Source organism: Meriones unguiculatus, chromosome 18 (assembly GCF_030254825.1).
Source record: "Meriones unguiculatus strain TT.TT164.6M chromosome 18, Bangor_MerUng_6.1, whole genome shotgun sequence".
NCBI lineage: Eukaryota > Metazoa > Chordata > Mammalia > Rodentia > Muridae > Meriones > Meriones unguiculatus.
This window is the reverse complement of record NC_083365.1, coordinates 49566391-49590000: the sequence shown is the minus strand read 5'-3', so window position 1 is coordinate 49590000 and position 23610 is coordinate 49566391. Positions and strand designations below refer to the sequence as shown.

The window sequence follows — 23610 nt, the reverse complement described above, 5'->3', positions numbered from 1 at the left end:
AATAGAAACCTAAGACACAAGATCAATCAAGTCAAAAGGCTCACAGAACTGTCTCTGTGTTTGGGACACTGATCTCTTCACATTTAGAGGCTAGGGAGAACAGGAGAAACTCAGGGAGGCTCAGTTCTCTGCCACCACCAATCCAAACGCACATTTCTCTCTCAGAGAAGAACTCTTCTTAATAACTGGCGACACATGCCTCCACAGCTATGAATACAAAGCACAAACAACTCAGACTAGGGCTACCACCACTTGTTAATAAGTGGGTATGTTTTTTTGTTTTTTTTTCTCTTTGACAAGATTTTATATAGTTTTGTCTGGTCTTGAACTTACAGCCAAGGTCTATCTTGACCTCCTGATCCTCCTGCCGCTACCTCCCATGTGACTTATTAACTGGCATGAACCACCATGCTCAACTAGGCAGCTTTTTCCAGCTACAGAAAATTCTGCATGACTAAGAGCTGCTGCTGAAAAATAGATTCTGAGCACCTGAAGGTTTTAGAATACGCTACTGAAAAAAAAAGTATTGAATCAGTTACAGTCTGTGGGGAGCTCTACTGTATCCTAAAGTAACTCAGCAAAGGGAATACACCTAAAATTCAAAGTGAACAAGTTCATTAATGTTCATTGACAAAACAGCCTGACAGCTTCCGTTAAATAGTGCGTAAGCTGGCATAGAGGACTTGACTTTGGTCAGGAAGAGGGCCCCAGTCAGGTACTTTGACAGCTTTCCAACTCCTCTAGAATTTCGGCAACAGAGCAAGCCTTGTCCTTCCGGCATCAGTAACAGCTGAACAGAAGCAATATCAGTATTACCTTCATCAGGAGCATATAGGAGATGAGGTTGTGTAACAGTGTGGCCAGCAAGCGGTCTTCATCATCCTCCAGGCGCTTCCGGTCATGCTCTCCTAGGGACAGGTACCTAGCAGAAGCCCAGACACAGTTAGTCCCCAGGTGGGGGACCGCACCACTAAGTGAAAAGAATGGAATAGGGCACATTCTCACGGCTTCCCTAAGGCCCATACCTGTCAATCATTTCCTGAGGACCCTGGTCCATACCCATCCCTTCTCTTTCCAACATCACAGCATCTAAGAATGCATCTTCCCAGAACTGCATTTGGTCCCATAAAGTAGAACGCTCTTTGCCTGTGTAGAATAATGTTATTGCTTGGGTGGGGGACATGGCTTATTTAACATTGAAAGAATATAGCTGCCAAATAAAAAGATAGTAAGCCCCAGATAAAATGAGGCTATTCCAAATTCCAGGGCAAAGGAAACCAAACCTTTCTCCCAGATCTAATATATTTCGCCACCAACCCCCGAGGCCTCCAAGTGAGGCCCTGCCCCTCCCAAGCAGGAGGGATGAACACATTACACAAAGAAAAGCAGTTACTTATAGAAAAGGTCTCCATAGCAGCATCCTCTAACTGGTCCCACATCGATCCTTTGTCCCTTCCTGCCAATTTGTGAGCAGGAAGGAAAATGGTAGCAAGAGGAAAGAAAGACATAGCCTGTTGATTAGTACCAAAACCCAGTTTCATCTAGTTTTCAGCCCCTGCTTATCCCATAAGTTCCTTGGTGCAGCTTTTTTTTTTCCCTCAAGGTTTTTTTCTTTCAAGATTTATTTATTTATTTATTTATTTATTTATTTATTTATTTATACATACGATCCTCTGTCTGCATGTACACCTGCAGGCCAGAAGGGGGCACCAGATCTCCTTATAGATGGTTGTGAGCCACATGTGGTTGCGGGAACTGAACTGAGGACCTTTGGAAGAGCAGCCAGTGCTCTTAACCTCTGGGCCATCTCTCCAGCCCCCTTGGTTCAGATTTTAAACTGCTATCTGGACAGTGAGTTGGCTCAGCAGGCAAAGGTGTGTGCTCTCAAGCCTGACGACCTGAGTTCAATCCCTGCCACCCAGGTGGTGAAAGGAGGAAGGACAGAGTCAGTGTTTAAAGCCCCCGACCTCCATGGGTGTGCGCAGCACATGCCCCCATTCAATAAATAAATACTAAAGAGAAGTTTAAAATGCCATCCGATGTCAGAATTGGTATTAGTAAAAGCCAAGCAGCAGCTGTTTGGTGCCGCCCTCTCCCATGACTGAGCCCAGCTTTCTTCTAGGGCAAGGGGCCTTGCCAGTCTCCTTACCTAGCAGTCCCTCGTAGAGATAGACTCGCTGGCTTACGTCTTCGGAAGAGCGGACTGGACTGCCTGCCAGCTTCTCCTTTGGCTTCAAGCTATGAGCTTTACCCTAGAAAGACAAGGTGGCAGGTCAGATGCCAGAGGTACCAACTAATAGAGGCAAAGGAAACCAGGCACCTCCCTGAGAGACTTACACAGTGAGTAGGCAGCATCTACTAACAACACAATTATCCCTGCTTCTGCTACTACGTTTGGCCAAAAAAATCAATCTGATAATCCTGTTTTCTATTACTGCTTCCTAAAGCAAGAAATGAAGTCTTCGTTCTGACTTGCCTCTATTCCTTAGTCTCCTAAAGCCGGCCACGCCTCTAATCCCAGTTTGTGGGAGGCTGAGAAAGGAGGAACAGTAGTTCAAGGCTAATCTTACCTTTATAACAAGTTCAAGCCAGCCTGGGCCACAGGGAACTGTCTTGCACACTCACCCCACAAAGCAAGGTAAAGTTTTTGTGGTAGCATGACACCGTAGAAAGAACAGAGTTTGGAGTCAGACTGGCTGTGGTTCAGATCTCTACTTTCTGTTAATTTCTTATTTGCTGAGGATCATTTTCCTTGTCTATAAAAGGAACATTATAATATCTACCTCACAAGACTGGAGAAATGACTTAATTCATTAATTAGCTTATTTGTTTACTATATGTATATATGCAGTGTGTGTGTGTACATGATCACATGTCTATGCAAGTGTCTGTGTGTGTGAGGGCCCAAGTGGATAACAGGAATCCTCATTACTTTCTACATTACACACACACACAAATCAAACAAGAAAAATCTTTAAGTAACCTTTCTCACCTCAACTGTACAAACGCTCCTTGTTCACTAACACAGGACAATTAAGACAGTGTGACAGGAAGGGCCAGGAATAGCACACAGTGACCAGCATCTTTTGAGAATGACATTCGTATTTGTTTTAACATCCAGAATCAAAGCACAGTGAAGGGATTTTTTAAAAGACATTTTAAAGCAACATTTACTCATTTTGTACATGCGTGGCGTGGGTGGGGGCTGGGGTCACACATGTGCCATGGCATGCATGTGTAGGCCAGAGAACATCCTTTAGGAGGTGGTTTTCTTCTTCCACCATGTAGTTCCAAGGATGGAACTCAGGTTATCAAAGCTTGAAGACAAAAGCCTTTACCTGCTGGGCCATCTCCCTGGGCCCCCGCCCTCTTTTGACAAGGTCTAACCATGTAGCAGGCTGGTCTCAATTTTAAGATCTTTCTAAGTCAGCCCTTTGAGGAGGAGGATTACAGGCATGAGCCACCACACCCAGCCTGAAGGAATTTTCTAACACCCTTATTAAAGCAGTCTATGAAGACTCAGAGAGAGTCAAGCCCCATAGCCTGAGTGGCTCTGCTAACTCTCAATTCTCTCTGAGCCTCCACTGACTCTAATAGGAACAGACCTATAGAAGGACCTGGAGACAGAAATGAGCACCAGCAGTAAGTGACTTCATTTAGATCCTAACTTCCAATTTCCTCCAGGCACAAAAGGACTGAAAAAAAAAAGGACTGTTGAAAAGCACAGCCATTGTCCTCCTGATAAAGTGGTGCACGAGTCGGAGCAGAAACGCTGTGCGAAGCAGCAGCCGTACGCTGCAAAGCAGGCGGGTGAGAGAGAGCCGAGCCCAGGGGTTGGCTCAGCTGCCCGCAGTGGTGCACACTCGGACCGCGTGGAAGGCTGGAACAGGGGGTTTGCAAGCTCCAGGCCAGCCTGAATTACACGGTGAGAGCGCCTCAAAAAACAAGAGGGGAAGGAGGGAGGCAGGGAGGGAGGGAGGGAGGGAGGGCAGGAGGAAAGGAAAAGAACAGATGGAAACAAAGAACGAGAAGAGAAGTGAGCCTTCACTGCTGGACCTGACCTTACCGCCTGACTGTGGCCAGTTTCTCCCTTTCTTCTGAAGCGCCCTGCCTGTGCTCAGCAAGCGTCCTGCCTGAATTACACCTCCAGCCCTGCTTTTCCTTCTCACTGTCTCTTAACTTTCTTTCCTTCTTTCTTTCTTTTTGTTTGGTTTGTTTTTTTGAGATAGGTTTTTCTGTGTAGCCCTGGCTGCCCTGGACTTGCTTTGTAGACCAGGCTGGCCTCGAACTCTCTGCCCGGCTGTCTCTTAACTTTCCATTTTGTGCTAAACCACCTTCCTCTCCCGTTAAAGAAACACTCTGTTGTTGGTAAACGAAGCTTACAAAGATGGTGCTTGTGGCGGAATTGGTTTCGATTTCGCTATCAGACAGAGTGGCTCGAGAACTCGCCAAGTGGGCACTGCCTTCTCCTCCTGGCCCGTCACCTGCCGTGCTGCTCAGGTCGCTGTCTGCTCCGAGCGTCTCTCCAGAACTATTACTCACCTGGAAAGGACAGGTAGTAGTAAGGACGGTCCCCAGAGAAGATCCCCCAGTGCCAGTTCGAGCCCTGTGCTATCACAAAAGGAATCCTGGGACAGGTGTGTCTGCTTTCCCAGACACGTCCTCACAGGCTGGGAGACAGCCTGTGCGCACATACCTACTCGGATAACGCTGGTCTGCACTACCACAGCTTCCAAAGGGAAGGAGCCCTTCTAAGGAGAAAGCCGCAGCCCACCCACAAGGAGGCCAATGTGGCGTTCCCCTACCACGGTGCTAACTTCAGAATCCTGACTGGAGCTGCGGATCATAACAGCTGGACTCACACTGATGACAGAGTCTGGATCAGTCCTCTGAAATAAGACAAAGGGAAGCCTGTATTGTTTCTAGAGCGGTCCTGAGCAATTCATTTTCTTTTTCTTACATGGAATGTATGTAACTTACATAAATAAAGTAACACGGTGTGGAAAACAAGAGAAGAAACAAGGAAATAAAAACAAGCCACAAATTTACCACCCACACTAACCTCTACTTTTAGTATATTTTCTGTCAGTGGTTTAGTCTTTTCTAGATATATTTAAAAACTAGATTGAAGGTGGGCAGATCAGCACACACCTTTAACCCCAGCACTTGGGAGATAGAGGCAGGTGGATCTCTGGGTTCAAGGACAGCCTGATCTACATACAGTAAGTTCTAGGCCAGCCAGGACTATTCAGTAAGAGCCTCCCTCTCATATATATATCATATACATATACATATACATATAGAATCATACAGGGGGCTGGAGAGATAGCTCAGAAGTTAAGAGGACTGGCTGTTCTATATCAAAGGTCCTGAGTTCAATTCCCAGCAACCACATGGTGGTTCACAACCATCTATGGTGAGATCTGATGCCCTCTTCTGGCGTGCAGGTATATGAGTAATAAGCAAAACACTGTATACACAATAAATAAATAGAATCATACAGTACTGATAAATTTTGAAAACATAATTGTTAGCAGTACTGCACTGCATGACTATTATAGTTATTTAATCATTTCTGTGGTTATAGTTGAGATTGTTTCTTTCTTTTTTTTTAACTGTAAGAAGTACTTTGAGAGTTAGTGGTATAACTTAGTGGTAGTCTTTACCTAGAATATCTACCCTGAACTTAATTCCCATTTCCAAAAATAAAAAATAAAAAAAGCATGTGTTTGTGTGTGGCACCCTGAGAGAGTAATCTAGGCCTGACAATTTCCAGGACTTGTCACACACCTGGGAAGCAGAGGTCAGGCTCACACCGCTGTCTGCGCTGACCTGGGACCTTTTCTCTTCTGTCTCACCAAGGTCAAAGGCAGGCTTGATCACCTCTTGCCCTGAGTAGGGGAAGACTTGCGTTACTCGGCTCAGAGGAGCTCGGGGCAGCAGGGCCTGCTCCAGTTCTGTTCATCATATCCCAGGCACTTCCCAGAGATGGCCCTCCCCAACACTGGGACCCACAAGAAAAGGTTCCCAGAAGCCATAAGAACCAAGTAGTATATTAGACCCTGTCAAGGGTCTCTGTACCCATCTTCTCAACCTGAGAAAATTCAAAGCAAATCATCCTAACACAAAACATTCTACAAACAAACCCTATTCCATGGCACCCAAAGTCAGAGTTTCACCTGTGCCTGAGTCATAAAAGTGTTCCCAGGATGCTCAGTGATTCCTGACAAATGTGTCTAAAGAGGCCAGAAAAGGTTAGGCCAAAAGAAGGAAAGAAACACTGTTTCTGTGGGCAATGCCTACCCCCCACCCTACACCATTTGCATTTGAGAAAAAAACAAACAAACAAAAACCACACTCTTATTTTAACTCGCCCACCCACAATGGTATGGCAGAAGGACAGAACGACAGAAAGCAAGAATGTGGGCCTAGGCAAGTCACTAGATAGAGCTGGGAAGCTACAGACTCAACACAGAGGGACAGCAACCATCTCTGCCAACTGCGTCCACAGGCCTAACGCTGAGGGAGGTATCAGCCAAGGAGGGACACTACAATCAGCGGAAGTTCTCCGCACCAGCTACAGAGCAATAGAAAACCAAGGTTTAGGTGTTTTACTCAGTAGACGCCTGATTGCTGATGAAGGGAGAGGCAAGGAGAAGCTCACAAGCCACATGGCTAGGATTCACACTCCACCTACCTGCTTTCAATCCAAATACAGCCTCCTCCCAAGAACTCTCTGACCTCTCTTTACTACTCTTCCTCCAAATACCACCCAAGAACAAATTTGGAGTGGGGCTGACACAGGGAGCCTGCCCCAATTGGGCCTGGGAAGTTGGCAGGTATGGGAGACTGAGGGACAGGAAGGGGCGTTCGTTCCTTACTCTGTTTTTCCAAAGCCTTTTGCTTTTTCACTTCCTGGTGCTTGTTCCACAATTCTACCCCAGATGCAATGCAAGCAGGAGAGAAAGACAGAAAGAGTCAGGCTTGTCAGAGAACTGGAAACCCACCGCCCACGTACGCTTGTTTCAGGCATTGCATTATCAGTTAAAGAGATACAAAGATATCTTTACTTGGGTTAGGAAGGTTGAGGAATCAAGAGATCCAAAATTTGCCCCCAAAACCATGAGCTGAAGACTCTTAAGTTTCTAATCCTAGCCCCAATGTGAACAACATAGAATCTTTGAGCTGGATGGGCTCTTCATGAAACCCCTTTATTTGGTATGAAAACTGGACCCTACTTGGGCTGGAGACAGTTCATTTGACTCCTACCATGCGGCGATCTCTCTACCCAATGAGCTGGGCCATGGCCATGCTTACAAATTACAAGAGAGACACTCATGTCAAGCAGTCAAAGAATTTCAGAAACATGAGCAGAAATCACTTGACTCACTAGACTGGACAGAAGCCAGATCAAGCATTCGGTTAACATTCCTCTCGTTGCTACCAAAAACCTAAAATTTACCCTCAGAGCTATCGCCTGCTGAAATTGGAGAGCCATGCTTAGTCACGATCTAGGAAAAAATGCTTCCAGTAGAAGTAATAGAGAACAGAAAATGAGACTAGCTTCTCGGTAAAACAAAACACAGCAAATACCAGTCATAGCATTTTTTTTTTCCTGGAAGTAACTTCAGAGTTCAATTAGTATCATCTCTTCATTTCCTAGATGAGGCGATAGAAATCCTGATTAGGGAAGTGACCTATCCAGGTAGAGTCAAGACTTTCTGGACAACAGGCCAGTACATTTCTAGAGCATGATAGCAGACAGGAGAAAGCCATGTTTTATCACTAGGAGGATATTTGCCAATCAGAGAACTGGAGATGCCCCAAGAGAGCTGCTTCTTTCCTGTGAAAACTTATGACAATGGCTAGAGGTTGTGGCAAAGAAGTATCAGCTGAAAGCATAGCACAGAAACCAGGGATCTAGAATCAAAAAGAAAGTAGCCTAGGGGACTCAAGGTCGAGTAGGACTGAGCCAAATAGGTGACACCAGAGAGTTATTGAATAGCAAAATTTCAATCAAGTCTGGGGTGGAAAGACAGAAGAGTTGGCTCAGAAATCTATGACTTTAAAGTTTATAACCCAAACATGCCAGAATGGAACACACTCCAGAGCAGTGTAATGCTTGGATGGGGAAAGCTGGATGCAGAGACCCAGATGATTTTATATCCCAAAGATGTATCTATAAATTTCCTAATACTTCCCAGGAACATACTTTCTCTATGTGAAGAAACGCAGATGTAGATAAAAAAAGGATGGCAAATATAGCTCAGACTCCGCGCACTGCATCACATGCTCTCTAAGCAAACTTCCATCGTTCCTCCAAGATGCTGGTGAGGCAGCTACGGAGCAAGCAGGAAGACCAGACATGCATAGGAAATTGCTACTGGAAATGGGCAAAGACCTATCTCCTTCTCTAAAATGCAAGCACAGGAAGACAAAGTCAGGATCCTGGATGAATTGAGAGAGAGGAGGACTATTTAAGAAGCCAGGCCCACTTCGGCATATTAGACATAATGATACATACCAACCGATGCTACAAAATTCTCTTCCTTTAAGCTTCTGGTATCCAGTTCTTTAGGACCCTTTCCTGTAGCACTTGGTGCCCGAGGACCCAGCTGAGGGACCCTTAGCTGGGCCATAGCCTTTGGGTCCCCCCGCCCAGCCAGACCAGGATCTTTGCCAACTGGGGTATTTACATTCTCTGTTGGACTTCTCTTCCGCTTGTCTGGTTCTGAGGAAAGGAACAAATACGGAAAGTGGTTAAAGGAGCTAACAAGTAGGGTCAAGGCAAGAAAGTGAGATGGGAAAAGCCAGAATACGGGAGGAGCTAGTACACAGAAAGAGCAGCTAAGGCCTGATTTTTCATGGTAGGGATAGTATTTCCTATATATAAACATAGAAGACAAAATCCCACCGAGTCACAGGAAGCATAGTGGTACTGGGAAACCTGACAGAGACAGCAAGTATGATCCCTACCTTTACTATAGTAGTGGGTCTGGGCAATCTCCAAAAGTGCAAAGATGCTGGCCATGCCGCCCAGACCTGCGTGGGCATAGGACTGCTCGAGGCTGAGGACTGTGCACTTCAGGAGGTCTAGCATCCCCTTGTACACCTTCCGACTGATCTCCTGCAACAAGAGCCAGGACCGAGGGCTAGCAACTCTTCTCTAACATCCGCATCCCTCTGCCTAGGTGGTTCTGACTCCCCAGCCCAAAGACTTACCACGTCTTGGATGACATCCTGCCGGGCGTCGTCCTCGGACTGCACTGCGCGGTTCAGCTTGCTCAGTACGAAGACCCGAAGCTGCTCACTCTCCAGCAGCCGGCGTACTTTCTTCATATTGAGCCAGCCTACTCCCTGGCCATCCAGCACACTGTGTACCACTTCCTTCAGGAACTGCTGGTTCTCGCTAGAGGGCCGACAAACCACTTCCGTGGTCATCTGATCCTTGGCAGCGCACCCCCTCCCCCAACCCTGCTTCACCAGACAAGATATCCCCCAGGGAAAAGCATAAAGCTAAGTCTCCAAATGCTCATGGCCACCACACTCCCATCTCCCCAAGGATCTTTATTGGCCAACTCCTCACACTCTGGCAGTTTCCTCTTTTCTACACCATAAACCACACCATCAACTGTTGCCTGGGGACTGGTTAAAAATGGGAAGTGCTGCTAGAAAATTGATTACATCTACTGCTTTGACAGCTGCTCTTAATAGGAATGATCACCTCTGCCTGAGAACTTTAAAACTGTTCTGCCCATTGAGTGTGGTGGCGCATGCCTCTCAGCCCAGCATTTAGTGGAGGTAGAGATCAGTTCAAGGTCCTCCTCAGCTACATACTGAATTTAAGGCAAGCACAGTCAACACGAGACTGTCTCAAGAAATAGACAGGCTTTCATTTATTACCTAGAATTGCTGGACCGGCCCTGAGGGGACGGAGGTTCTCTTTTGACGGTTGGGCTGTGTTTAATGACAGATGACTTCTGGTCCACCAAGGCCCTCCTGTTTCCTAAATTGGGAAGGTAGGAATGAGACAGACCATTGGCACAGTCCAGGGGCTCAGATTATCATACCCATGGGTTGCTACGGTCCACACCCTTCTCCAGCAGAGCTGGGCAGGGTGGCGGAGCCTCACACACAGGTAGAAGGCAGCCATGGCAATGTGCAGGAGGGAGGAATGGAGATTCAGGCCACTCCACATGCACCAGCAGCATGCCCCATGGCCTGCATGGGTGTTGTCGGGGGTAGGCAAGGCAGGTCACTTGTGTGACATCACTTGCTCCATGAGGAGGGTGGCCCTCAGGCAGACAGAAAAGATGCTAGGAAAAAAAAATCATGCACAGCTCACAGGGAAGACCCACCTTCACCACTCCCAGGGCCGGCTTCAGTAACAATCTCCATTAGAGTATTTAGCCCAAATACTGGGACAAAAATACATAATTAGTAGGTGCACCACAATACCTGAACCCTTGTACCCCTTGTTGGAGCAGTAAGTCAAATCATATGAGCACTCTCTCAAAGCCCAGAAAGTGCATATAACCTTGATTCTTGGGCACAGCAAAGCTGAAAGCCAAGTGACCAGGAGGCGACCAAGACTCTAAGAAAGACCATTCTTAGGCCTGGGACCTCTCAAAGCCAGGGGCGAGGTAAATGACACAGAGAGCCTTCACATACTGAACAGGCACATGCATGGAAGAGGGGACACTTGTTTGTGGAGTATCTAGCACAGGGGTCCGGAGGGCCTGCGAGGTCCCCACAGGGAGGAGACGCCTTGCAGATGCTGTTGTGGGAAGTAAGGGTGCAGCAGTGAGGATGGGGCATTGGTAGAAAGGCAGCACGTGAGATGAAGCATGGCATGCAATGAAGAGTTAGCTGCTCTTTGCCTCCAAAGTATCAGATGGAAGCCAGGGAGGCTGATACATGTTTCCATCCCTAATCTACCTATCCATTTGAGGATTCACTGTAGCAATAGCACTTCATTTTCCCCTTGGTACTCTATCTCCTTTCACCCACCTACCCCAGATCCCCACCCTTCTAAAGAATATTCCTTAGCTTCCTGATATCTTTAGGTAGATATGACGGGTGGTACATGTCTGAAATCTCAGGACTAGGGAGGCTCAGGGAAGAGGACTCTAAGTTTAAGGAGCTCTACACAGAAAGACCCTGTATCAATGAAATGGTTGCTTCTCATTCTACTCACTACTATAATTAAATATTTCAGCATGATAGCCAAATAACAGAAGTCAAATTAAATTGAGAAAAACTCCTCAAGCTACAAAGATCACGGATGAAATTGAAATCTGGTCTGAACTGACCCTAGAAGCTAATCAATAGCATTCATGGACCGGAAGCTGGCATGTAGCCACAGTAAGTGGCTAGATTCTATAAATACTGCTTGATTGCTCATAATCATCCTCCTGTGGACGGCTCCTTGGGAAGAAGTTTACCCAAGTTTATACAGTAGGAATCTGAAGATGACTGAGGGCAGCTCATTATCCCTGTGTTAGCATATACTTCTGATAAAGTCCTGCCCTAAACAGCAGTAATCCCATACCACTATGTCCCTCCAGCTACGAAGATGATTTCTCTCCACAACTACCTAACGCCTGTGGTGTGCAGTGAAGGCCATGATAAGCAATATGAGGCGACAGCCAGGTCAAATGATTCATGGTACACAGGGCTCCTGACAAACACCTATATGTCTGACATGTCTCTCAGAGAAACCTGGTTTGACAAAGGAGAGGTTTTGGCTACCTTTCAGACTGGGGAACGGTGTACTCTTCTCTCGGGCTCCTTTGGTGGGCAGTGCGAGGTTTGAAAGACTGAAGCTCGTACTGTGGTTCCGATACAGGCTGCCTACAAAAGTAGGGTGTGGAAATGAGCATGCCCGTGAGTTAAGAGGACAAACATCCACAGCATCCTAGTATGGCGACTGTCCCACCATCTTCATTCCCTCCTTTCAAGCAGCACCGCAATGGCTTGATCAGATCATCTCTGCTCCAGCTTACAAAAGATGAGTGTAACTTAGGGTAACTAAAGAAACCCCAGCCAGGTCTGCTCAAAACCAACTAATACTTTTCTCTGGCTGCATCTTAGGGTAATGTCCATGTCTCGTTTGTTGCTAACACTGTATGAAGCTGGTGGTTCATATACACTTTTAGTCTGAAGTGCTACTGCTCTCTGGCCACTAAGGACACCTACACCACAATCACCCTCCGTGGTGGCTCTCGCTAGCCCCTGTCAGTCTACAGTCTGTGAGTGAGTCTAGCCCTCCTGTGCTAAAAGCAAGCATGAAAATCAGCTGCATCTATATTTCAAGCATATGCATTAAAGCTTCTTGTCAGGCAAAGAAAATAGCAGATTCAAAACAAATCTGACTAAATGTTTCCATAAAGTATATGTAAAATTGTACAATTTATAATGTTTAATATTTGACTATGTCTGAAACACATATGTCTTCCACATGCATACTGTGGCCTGTTGATAGATTTGTGTGTGTTCATGCACACACACCCACACAACACACACAATACATACATACATACACACACATGTATTTAATGACTAATTTGGCTGGTGTTTCTTTTTACCTCATTTAAAAATACTTGAGTCTTACCCCAACGATCTGAATGAGGACTAATGCGAACCTAGCCCTACAGCTCAAGTTCTGAACAACATGTAGCATAAAGAAAATGGAACGGAGGAATGAGAAAGTCTGAGGTACTTACTAGCAAAAGACATGATGCCCCCAAAGCCCTCGGTGCTGGTGTTGGAGACAGTGGAGTTGGGAGAGCTTGCTCGGGAGTCTGACTCTGCGTCTGAGTCACTTGCCAGTTTCAAGCTGTTGGGCCGCAGCAGCTTTTGAGCCCTTGAATGCACAGTGGCGCCTATGAGTCCCAGGAAGGGGTACCTAATCTTGGGAGTGGGCTTGCGCTACACTGTGATTGCTATTCTTGTCTGGTAATTTCTAAGTCCCCAGTTCAAAGAGCTACCCTCTCAGGATGGCAGAACAGCCGGAGTATACACTCTCCGAGCAACCCTCACCCCGGGTCACTGCAGGGAGGCCCTTCAGTCACCCATCTAAGAAGGACCCCCAGGCTCTCACCGATGGCCACTGACATGTTGGCTGAATCGGGGAGTGTAGCTTTCCCCCTGCTCATCATCATCTTCCTCAGGGGGCGAGCCATATTGTGGCTCGAAGTGTGGATTGTCATAGGTTCGCTGGCACACTGACCCCTCTCCAGTCTCAGTCTGTCTCCTGTCCACAGTAGATCTGCAAATGCTGGGAGGCACGGGAGGGAGGGGCTTGGAGCTGCCTGGTGCTGCCTTATCATCCATTTCTGTAGACTCAGCAGGTTCCTAGGGGTCACATTAAATAAAAAGCGGTCACCTCAGTTCAGTGGAGCAGACCAGACCCGGCAAACTCCTAGCCTACGAAATGTGTGGGAGAAGTCTTGATAGTCTTGATCCCTTACAGACTATGTAAGTGGATAATAATGGCGCCTTAAAGCCCAATGACCTTCTTCCAGGTCATCTCAGAGGCTTTTACTCAGAGGCTCATAGAGAAAAGGATGGGAAGAACAGGAAAGAGGCAAACGCACAGCTGCAGCAAGGTTTTTCTAACAGCGGTCAGCACCCGCCCACCCCTAAGTCCTCACGTACAGAGTGGGCACCGTGGATGACTGTGCTTGGGCTGCTGCTGGCAGTGGTGCTGGAGCTGGAGCGCAGCGGAGGATTTTCCTGAGAGTTCTCGCTGTCTGGACCAGGCTCCTCTCCCTCCTTCTGGGTCTGCAGCTCATCAATCTCCACCTCACTGGCATCTCCAAGGGCTGCATGTGTCAGAGGGTCCACATCTACCAAGAGAGAAAGGTAGAGACACCTCAGCCCCAAACCCAAGCCCTGCCTGTTAGTGCCGGCCAGTCTTCCTAGGCGCACACACTTACTGGGAGTATCACCGTTGATGTCACATTTCATCATTTCACTGACAAAGTCCCCAAGGGAGGAGTAAGAAGAGCTTGAGTCATCATACTCCATGCTATCGCTGCCACTGCAGAGCAAAAGAAGAAAAAGCAGAAGAGGGGGCTGGCCCAGGTGGCTCAGGCTGTCAGAGCTCTTACTGCCACACTTGATAACTTGAGTTTGATACCTGGGGCCCGCGAGGTGGAAGGAGAGAACCAACTCCCTCAAGTTGTCATCGGGCTTCCACATACACACAGGGCCATACGAATGCAAACAGGAGTGTGCAAATACGCAAACACACACACGCACATGCCAGAAGTTCTTTTTAAATTGTCTTTAAAGAAGAGAAGCTGAAGATGTAGCTCAGTTGGGAGAGTGCCTGCCTAGCATGCAGGAAGGCCCAGGTTCAGTTTTAGCACTGTATAAGCCAGGTAGGACAGTGCACTCCTATAATTCCAACATTTGGAAAGTAGAGGCAAGAAGATTAGAATTAAAGTTCTCAAGATATGGCTCAGAGGTTAAGGGCACTGGCTGGTCTTCCAGAGGACCTGAGTTCAATTCCCAGCACCCACATGGTGGCTCACAACCATCTATAATAAACCTGGTGTATACATAATAAAATAAATCTTACAAGACTAGAATTCAAGGTCATCCTTAGTAAATTTAAGCTAGCCTAGGACACATGAGACCTTTTCTTAAAATAAAATAGAAATAGTGAAAATCAGAAAAGGGAAGACAAAAGAATCCATAATCAGTACGTAGAAAAACAAAAAGAGGAACACAATTAACTCAAGCTCAGGGTACAAGATAAAACAAGATGAAGGAAAGCAGTCAGAGCTGATTATGGTGGCTTATGCCTGTAATCCTGGCATCTAGAAACTTGAGGTAGGAAAACTGTTTGAGGTCATCCTAGACTATACAATAAAATTCTGTCTCAAAGTACAAAAACAGACAAGGGGCTGAAGAGACGGCTCAGTAGTTAAGAACACTTGTCGCAGCTTCACAAGACCCAGGTTCTGTACCCAGCACCCAATGACTGCTTACAAACATCTGTAACTGCAGTTCTAGGGGACCCAGTGTCATCTTCTTCCTTCGCTAAACACCAGGCATGCATAATATGCTCATAAAAACATTCAATCAAGACACTTATGTGCATAAAAATAAAAAAAAATACTAAAACACAAACAAAACCCACAAAAAGTGACTCAGCAAACAAAGAATGGGGATGTAGTTCAGGTGGCAGAGCACCTTCCTAGGAGGCAGGAGGCACTTATTTCATCCCAGATAAACTGAGTGTGGTAGTGGAACCTGTGACCCTAGCGTGCAGAGGCAGAGAGAGGCAGAGGATCAGAAGCTCCAGGTCCTCTTCAACTACATATTGAGTGCAAGGTAAGTCTGGATAATATGAGATCCTATCTTAAAAAAGAAAAACAAGCAAACAAAGAACAAGAACAAAATAAAATGAAGGAAGGAGCAGGAGGGGAGAGCTAGAGGTGGATATAACCGAGATACATTGTACATATCTCTACATGTATGTATATATACATATATATGAAACTGTCAAATAATAGATACAAATATTCAAAGAAGAAGGAGAAGGTATAGCAGAAGAAGAGACAATCCAGTGGTCAGGAGAGCTTGCGACACAATCATGAGGACCAGAGTTCAGATCCCAGCACCCACCTAAATAGTTAGGTATACCACAGACTCCTGTAACTCCAGCTCTGAGGGATCTGATGCCCTCTTCTGGCTTACACACACACACTAGAGAACACATGCACACATGTGCTTACTAGATACACACACACACACACACACACACTAAATCATTTTTTTGTTTTGTTAACTCTTTAATTCTATTTCTTTAATATTTTGATTTAAAAAAGTATTATAGGATGAATTTCTAAAGTTTCCAAAATTTGCTAGCTCTTCTCAGCCTTTTTTTGTAATTCTTTATTAATTACACTTTATTCACTTTGTATCCCCCCTGTGGTTCCCTCCCTCCTCTTGTCCCAGTCCCTCCCTTCCTCCACCCTCTGCATGCATGCTCCTCCCCAAGTCCACTGATAGGGGAGGTCTTCTTTTCCTTTCTTCTGATCCTAGTCAATTAGGTCTCATCAGGAGTGGCTGCATTGTCTTCTATGGCCTGGTAATGCTGCTTCCCCCTCAGGGGGAGGTAATTAAAGAGCAGGCCAATCAGATTATGTCAGAGACAGTCCCTGTTCCTATTACTATGGAACTCACTTGGATACTGAACTGCCATGGGCTACATCTGTGCAGGGGTCTTATTTTTTTTAAAAAAAGAAAACCAACTAAAATACAATGCAGAACTTCAAAGATTCACACCTGTGATTGCTCTGAGCTTTGCCTCCTAGCAGGAGGAACTGCTCACCTGTCATCAGTGGGGTCAGATTCAGAATCATGCTCGGGGGGCACACTCAGGGCCTCAGCCAGCTGAGAATTGCCATCATAGACTCGATAACGGATGGGCTGCAGCTGGTGAGCATACCACTTTGGCTTGTCTCCAATAAGAGCTGGATCAAACATATCTACCCAAAGAGAAAAAAATGTCAGCAGTGGAGAAAAGATGAAGGCGGGGAAGTCTGAAGCAATACAAAGGCAGGGAAAAGGCAAAGGCAGGGCCATGGAGGGGCGAAGGCAATGAGGGGCAAGCAGAGAGCAGGTGGACTCACTGTTGTGAATCCGCTGAAAGGCATAGTTAGTGGGGTTCAGGGTCCATTCTCCAAAGTACTCCACAGCTTGAGTCCTGGCCAGTTTCTCAGCAAAGGGAGTCTGCCGGGGACGTGAGGCCAGAAAGGAGCCAGCTTGGAAAGCGACCACAGGCCGGGGAAAGAGTCGAAGGGTACGTGTGTGCATCTGAAAGCCCTGCAGCACGTTAGCAGAGTTGAAGAAACGTACCATGGCCACTCTGGGAAAGAAGGGGGTGGTGAGATGATCCAGGACCCATACCTTGTATCGTCAGGAGAGCCACGATCCAATGTCTTAGGCTAGCTCCCAACACCATCATTTAATAGCTTTCAACCACCATCATGGGAAGAGAGCTTAAAGAACCATCAGCCTTTCTCTTCATGCTGAGAGTGTGAGCTATTTCTTCTCCTTACTTTTGCTAAGGTGGAAAATATAACCAAATATCATACACATCTTATATATAAAGTAAATCTGGCTCCGGAAAGTAGTCTCCCCAAAACCAAGAGATCAGAAAAGCTAAGTTAAAAACTCAGGGTCTCACCTCGTTGCAACATCGACTGAATCGACATCATTGCCATAAATGAGTGGATTGAATTCCGTTGAAGGCGTGGACTGAAGGTCACTAGAAGGCCTTCCCAAGAGAAGCGGGATCTCCTGGCCCTCATGGAATTTCTCCAGATTAAGGATGGGCTGGGTGTTGAGACTCATGCTAGCCAGGGCCTGTGGAACAACAGAAAGTCCTCCTCTAAGACATTCTCAGGCAGCCAATCTCAGCTGCTAGGAAAGGGCTGTTTTAGGGTCTTCTGTCACTCTCTGATCAAAACGTCTCTACAGCCAGCGAGGTGGTACACACCTTTAGTCCCAGGAGACAGAGGCAGGAGGATCTCTGTGAGTTAGAGGCCAGCCTGGTCTACAAAGCGAGTCCAGGACAGCCAGGGCTCTATTACACAGAGAAACTGTCTCAAAACAAAACAAAAACAAAAAAGCCAGAATCATATAACTGCCCATCTTAAGTCAACCAAGCTCAAGGCATTTTAAATAAAACTGAAGTCCAAAATAATAGTTTCCATTTAGTTTAGTGAAGAAGTGATCTTCAATTGGAAATACACATAGAAATATGAACATTGTAAAAACAGAAGGACACAAAAAACCAGAGCCTTGCTGAATATTGGTGGTGCACAGCTTTAATCCCAGCACTGGAGAAGCAAAGGCAGGCAGATCTCTGAGTTTGAGGCCAGCCTGGTCTACAAAGCAAGTTGCAGGACAGCCAGGGCTACACATAGAAACCCTGTCTTGAAAACAAACAAATCAGCAACAAGCCAGAGCCTCCTCGAGACAGCCAGAACTACATAGAGAAACCCTGACTCAAAATAAAAAACAAAAAACAACAACAAGAAGAAAACAAAGCCAAAAACAACAGAGTCTCCAGTTTTCAACTTAAATTAGCCTCTAAGAGACTCCATGGTGCACTTTGAAAACCACTGAACTTTTGAATGCAGGTGAGCTCAGGAATCACCTGGGCTGGTGTTACAGTGGATGCAGAATCAGTACACCTGGCGTGGCTCTTCGGTTTCAATAAGGCCAAATGTTCTAAGTACTGCTGATCCATCGACTACACAGTAGTAAACTGGTATACACTCACATGGCACTCTCTCTCCACATTAGTCATTTTCTCTCTCTCCTCTCTCTTTGAGACAAGGTTTCATCATGTAACCCTGGATGGCCTGGAACTCACTGTGAAACCCAAGCTGGCCTCAAACTCACAGATATCTACTTGCTTCTGCCCCCTAAGTGCTGGGATGAAAGGTGTGCACCTCCTAGGCCTGCTCCACATTAGTCATTCTTTATACACACGCACACACATACGCACACACACAAACACACATATAATTTATTTATTTTTATTTCATGCGCACTGGTGTTTTGCCTGCGTGTGTACTTGTGTAAGGGTGTCAGATCCTCTGAAACTAGAGTTACAGGCAGATATGAGCTGCCAGGTGGGTACTGGGAATTGAACCAGGGTCCTCTGAAAGAGCAGCCATTGTTCCTGGCCACTGAGCCATCTCTACAGCTCCCACATTAGTCAGTCTTGAGCAAGCATCAAAAATGAAAACACAGCAAGCAAAGACCTTTCTGAACTTGCAATCCTCACCAGACTCTGCTGCAACCAGGTATCACATTACATCAGCAATGATGAAGCAAGTGGAGAGGGACAGGAATAATGAAGAATGACCCAGTTCAGTTCAAGGGCGTCTAGACTCTAGATTCTAGAAGAACTACCAGGCGCTTCAGACAACACAGAAAAAAGGCTTCTAAAAAGCCCTCAAATGAGACAGGGACCCCTAATAAGTACAGTGCTATCTACTGGTGGTCCTACATAATACATACAACAGAGGGGTTAAAGGAGCCCTGTCATGTTTTACCTTCAGGAACTGTGTTTAGCATGCAGAAGAAAAAAAATCGATTAATAAAACATGGGTAGAAGGACTTACTCAAAGAAAGAGATTTCTTAGAAAGGTATCTATAGGGACTTTGGAATTGATTTAAGAAGCAAGTTTGTTCAAACTTCTAACTTCCACCTTATAAGACTAAAGAAATGCTATAAGGCCACATAACTGGCATATGACAAGAAACCTTTTTAAAATTTGGATATACCTCTTCTTGAGCCCATTCGAAGCAAAGAAAGTCTACTCTACGTGAAGGTTCTTGGACCAGCTGCCTTCCTACAGCAATCTAATATCTTCTAGTACTTCCTTTATTTAAAAAGATTTTATGACATCTTAACTTATTCTGCATTGAGTATGTGCGCATGTGTGCCACAAGCGTATGTGTGGAGTTCAGGGGATGACCTGCAGGAGCAGGCTCTCTCCTATCACTTGGGGCCCAGTTGTCATCATCAGAGTTGGCAGCAGGCACTGTTCCTTACTGAGCCATCATACAGACCCTTCCCCTTCCTTTCTTTCGTTCCTCACCTACCTGCTTTAAGTGTTTTTTCAGCTCTATTGATTCTGGTTCTGGCAGGATGGGTAGCACTTCCGCATTGGTGGGGGCAATCACCTGCCGTGGGGCGGGGGAGGGGGGAGACATGAACTTAGAACAAACTGTCCAAGAGTTCTGATTACATAAGAGAAAATAACATGCACAGGGAGATTTGATAAACACAGTATTATTATATGTTCTGCTACACATATGAGAGATATATACACACGTATGAGCTATAGCTACATGCCTGAAAAGAAATATACATAAATAACATTGGTGACTACCCCTAAATAACAGGATTATGGATCCCACTTTCCTCTTTACGCTTACGTCACTTTAAAGACTTATTCTCATTATTTTTAGTTATGTGGAGGTATGTGTATCTACAGGTGGGCACGCACACGAGTGCAGTGCTGGGAGAAGTCAGACACATCAAAGCCCCTGGAGCAGAGCTACAGAGGGTCCTGAGCTGCTGCTGTGAGTGCTGCCAGGGAACACAAGAGAGCTGCACACTCTGAACCCCTAAGCTCTCTCTTTAGCCCCTATACTTTTAATTTTTTTTTTCATTTTACATTTATTTGTGTTTGGAGGAAGGAGACACTCCACGTCACGTGTGTGGAGCACGGAGGACGACCTGTGGGAGTCAGTTCTCTCTTTCCACCATGTGGGTCCTGGGTGTTCAACTCAGCTTGCCAGGGTTGGAGGCAAGTGCCTTTACCTGCTAAACCACCTTGCTGGCTTGGCCCTACATTTATTTTCTAAACTTTAACAGTGAACACGCAGTAGGCTTTCTGCAAGAGCTTTAATATACTCACGTCACAGGATGTTCATATAATTTTAAATGTGTGCCAAAAAACAGCTTCTTACTTGAAACTTACAGAAAAACTAGCACCTGATTATCTACACTCTTTATGATGACATATACAAAAATAACAATCCTATGGCTCTTGGAGCTCTTAATTCTGACAAGACAACCAAGGGGTTATCTGCCCAGAAAAGTCAAAGCAGCATTAGAAATTTTTGTTTTAATGAGTGTTGCGATAGAAACAACCCAGAAAAATGGTCATGACAGAACTGGGCTTAGATCCTATTGAATGCCTTAACCTAATGCCTCACCCTATTACTGTCCAGATCCACTAGCCACACGTCATCGGGCATTTTGAAGTCTAGTTTGTAGAGGAAGAAGCTGGCAGGAACTCCAATGATGTATGGGGTTGGAGCCAAGAGTAGCTGTGGAAAAGATAAACAAAGACAAGACCTATTGGGAACACATTTCAGCATATGAACACCAACAGCATAGTGGCAAGGAGTCCACAATCACTGACTGTAACAAAGAGAAACTACAAATAGCATAGTTTTACCAAACAACCGGTTCAAATCCGTCCTTAGACTAGCAAATTAAGCGGTAGAGAACCAGCGCTGATTAACAGCTTCCTCCCTTGAGAAGCCAGGGACATCACAGCAGAAGACACCCTGAGACTCACCTGCTCTGCCGACGCCATGCAGGTGGGCAGCAGTGGAATGACTGGGAACATGTACTCCAGGGGGTAGATCATTGCCACAAACGCCATCACAGACATGGAGAGAGCATTGTAGTCTCGGGACTGAAGCACCACCTGCCGTGGCCACACCGGAAGTCACTCGGCAGCGGGAAACAAGGATGGCTAAGAAATAGCTCCCAGCACTCCAGTTTAACGTCAGGCTTCCTGAGCCTACAGCTGCAGCCTATCTCAGCAACCTCCACAGCTGCAGTCCTACCAACCCTTCCAACCCAAACTCTGCAGTAATCCTCTCTTGAACCTCTAACTTCTTAGTTCTGCCACTCTCTGTCCTCAGACTATACACTGAAGCAGAAGTACTGATGCCCCAGAGGACGGAATCAGTCTAACAGAGGATAACTCAACTAAGCAGGCCACATGACATTGACACTCACATCTACCAAACCCCTGCTCCCTAGCTGCCGACGCATCACCTCCTGGGAATCGAATGATGGGAAGGACGCGGTTCCGGGTCTCCGCCCCCAGCGGGTTGCCCGGCTCTCTCCCTAGAAAGCTCTACAGAGCTGGCGCTCTCACCTTATGCTCCAACAGGATGCAAGTTAGCACCTGAAGACAAGCGTCCACACCCAGAAGTTCCAAGGGAAGATGAAGCGGGAAATCCACTAGGGTGAATCGAGAGGGGTCGGGAAGAGCAAACGTCAGGGCCGGCTGCAGTTCCGGGGGAAGGACCTCGATGTCCACTCGCTTCTGCCCAGAGACAGGTACTGGGGAGCGTAGCAACCGGTAGATCCAGGCCTCAATCTCTCGGAGGTCGTGCAGAAGGGCACTGGACTTCTCCTCCACTAGCAGCGATCCAGTAAAGATTCGCCACATGGTGTCCCTGAGGAACACACAACAAGGCTCAGACAGGAGGGATCAGCGGCTGGTACGGCGGCCACCCAAAAAACCACGGCAGTAACTGGAAGAGGACTATTGCTAGGAAAGCCCACCCTCTAAGCTCAGGGACCAGAGGAAACGCCTGATGATGGAGACAGGTGTAGAAAGGCGCATGCGATAGAACTCAGCGTCACGCCCACATCAATCTCCTCAGCATTTCTCCCAATCCATCTATAGCAGAGGCCCGACTCAACTGTTTAAACGATCCTAAGGGAGCACAGCTGCACAGAAAAATCTCTTCTCCTCTCACAGACTAATCTTAGCAATCTCTGAACCTCTCCCGCTTCTTCCCAGCAAAGGCAGCAAACCATACCTCTGTACCCCCCGAGGGATGCCCGGCTTCTTGCCCAGCAGCCGTTCACTGCAGCAGTCTACCAGACGTTTGAGAGTGTACAGACACTCTCTGAAGGCAGAGAAGAAGGGGTGGTGGCTCAGCACGCACAGGGACGTCAGGGTGCTGTTGCGGGAGCGACTGCCAGCTTTGGCCCGGCGTTTGCCCCGAGGAGACTGGCTCACGTCGGGGGTGGAGTCAGCACCAGGAGGCTGCAAGGTCGAGGTGCCCTCGGAGCTCGCAGGGGCAAGTTCTTCCGAGGCACAGGGGGCATGGGGCCCTTCCTTCCCGCGGGGGGCCGCTCCGCTCTCCGCCTTTTCCTTTGGCGCTCGCTTCTGGAAGGAACGGTAGAAGTTGACGCAGATGCCGTAGCGGGTGACTCCCGTGTCCTTGTCGGTCAGGGTGAAGACGAAGGACGTGTCGTCCCGCAGGCTGGCGCGCCGCTGCCGCACACTCAGGCAGCCCTCGGGCTGGCAGAAGAACACCACATCCGGGGGCAGGGGGAACTCGGGGTGATCCTCCAGCGGGTACCGCCGCAGCAGCTCAGGAGTCTGAGCCACGCTGTCGCTGCTCGGGTGCCTGGAGGACACAAAGACACACACACTCAGCAGCCTGAAACTTCTAACACACTGTCACACTCGAACCACAAACAGCAGCTAAAGCTCAAAGAGACTTTAGAGCAGAGCAAGCTGACTATAGGACCTCGGATGTCTGGAGACCGCTTGCCCAGTTTAGTCGGTGGACTAAATGCAGTATGCCCTGTACTGAAGACACTGTCTTGAAAGTTCAGACAGGAAAATCATCACTAACACCTAAAGATGACTGGCACCGTTCAAAGCGCCTTGGCTAAAAAATTACCACAAAATATACATGTGGTAGAGAAGGAGTACCGTGCTCTTTCCCCTTTCTTACAAACTATGAAAACTTGGCTATAAAGAATATTTTGCTCAAAATCACAGAGGATCAGCTAAAACAATTTAAACACGTATTTACTTATGAGAGGCGGCATGCATGCTACAGAACATAAAGTGGAGGTCAGAGGGTACTTTGTAGGACCAAGACGTTAATTCAGGTCATTAGGCTTGGTGGCAAGACCACTGAGCCATTTCACCTACCAAAAGGTGAGTTGAAAGCTGAGTTTTGAGCTGAGTGTGGTGGCTCATGCCTTTAGGACCAGTACTTAGGAGGTAGGGCAGG

General features: G+C 46.8%; 1 protein-coding gene across 44 annotated transcripts in view; it reads right to left on the bottom strand.

Moving 5' to 3' along the window:
* The window catches only part of Madd (MAP kinase activating death domain), a 40790-nt gene that overhangs the window by 13315 nt on the left and 3865 nt on the right, over positions 1-23610 (bottom strand). For 2 of the 44 annotated variants that reach the window (XM_021640838.2, XM_021640853.2), the window contains exons 3-28: positions 22396-22992; positions 21723-22026; positions 21132-21263; positions 20764-20877; positions 19642-19722; positions 17207-17385; positions 16650-16885; positions 16349-16505; positions 13941-14044; positions 13660-13850; positions 13103-13356; positions 12726-12865; positions 11752-11853; positions 10359-10418; positions 9904-10006; positions 9223-9409; positions 8977-9127; positions 8525-8731; positions 6882-6935; positions 5791-5891; positions 4806-4889; positions 4384-4542; positions 2150-2252; positions 1394-1456; positions 1026-1146; positions 817-922 (exon numbers count right to left, since the gene is read on the bottom strand). In XM_021640838.2, coding sequence (XP_021496513.1) covers positions 817-922; positions 1026-1146; positions 1394-1456; positions 2150-2252; positions 4384-4542; positions 4806-4889; positions 5791-5891; positions 6882-6935; positions 8525-8731; positions 8977-9127; positions 9223-9409; positions 9904-10006; positions 10359-10418; positions 11752-11853; positions 12726-12865; positions 13103-13356; positions 13660-13850; positions 13941-14044; positions 16349-16505; positions 16650-16885; positions 17207-17385; positions 19642-19722; positions 20764-20877; positions 21132-21263; positions 21723-22026; positions 22396-22992 — 4090 coding nt within the window. The remainder of the gene's footprint in view (positions 1-816; positions 923-1025; positions 1147-1393; positions 1457-2149; positions 2253-4383; positions 4543-4805; positions 4890-5790; positions 5892-6881; positions 6936-8524; positions 8732-8976; positions 9128-9222; positions 9410-9903; positions 10007-10358; positions 10419-11751; positions 11854-12725; positions 12866-13102; positions 13357-13659; positions 13851-13940; positions 14045-16348; positions 16506-16649; positions 16886-17206; positions 17386-19641; positions 19723-20763; positions 20878-21131; positions 21264-21722; positions 22027-22395; positions 22993-23610) is intronic. The other 42 variants (XM_060371951.1, XM_060371970.1, XM_060371962.1 and 39 more) reach the window with 27 other exon arrangements.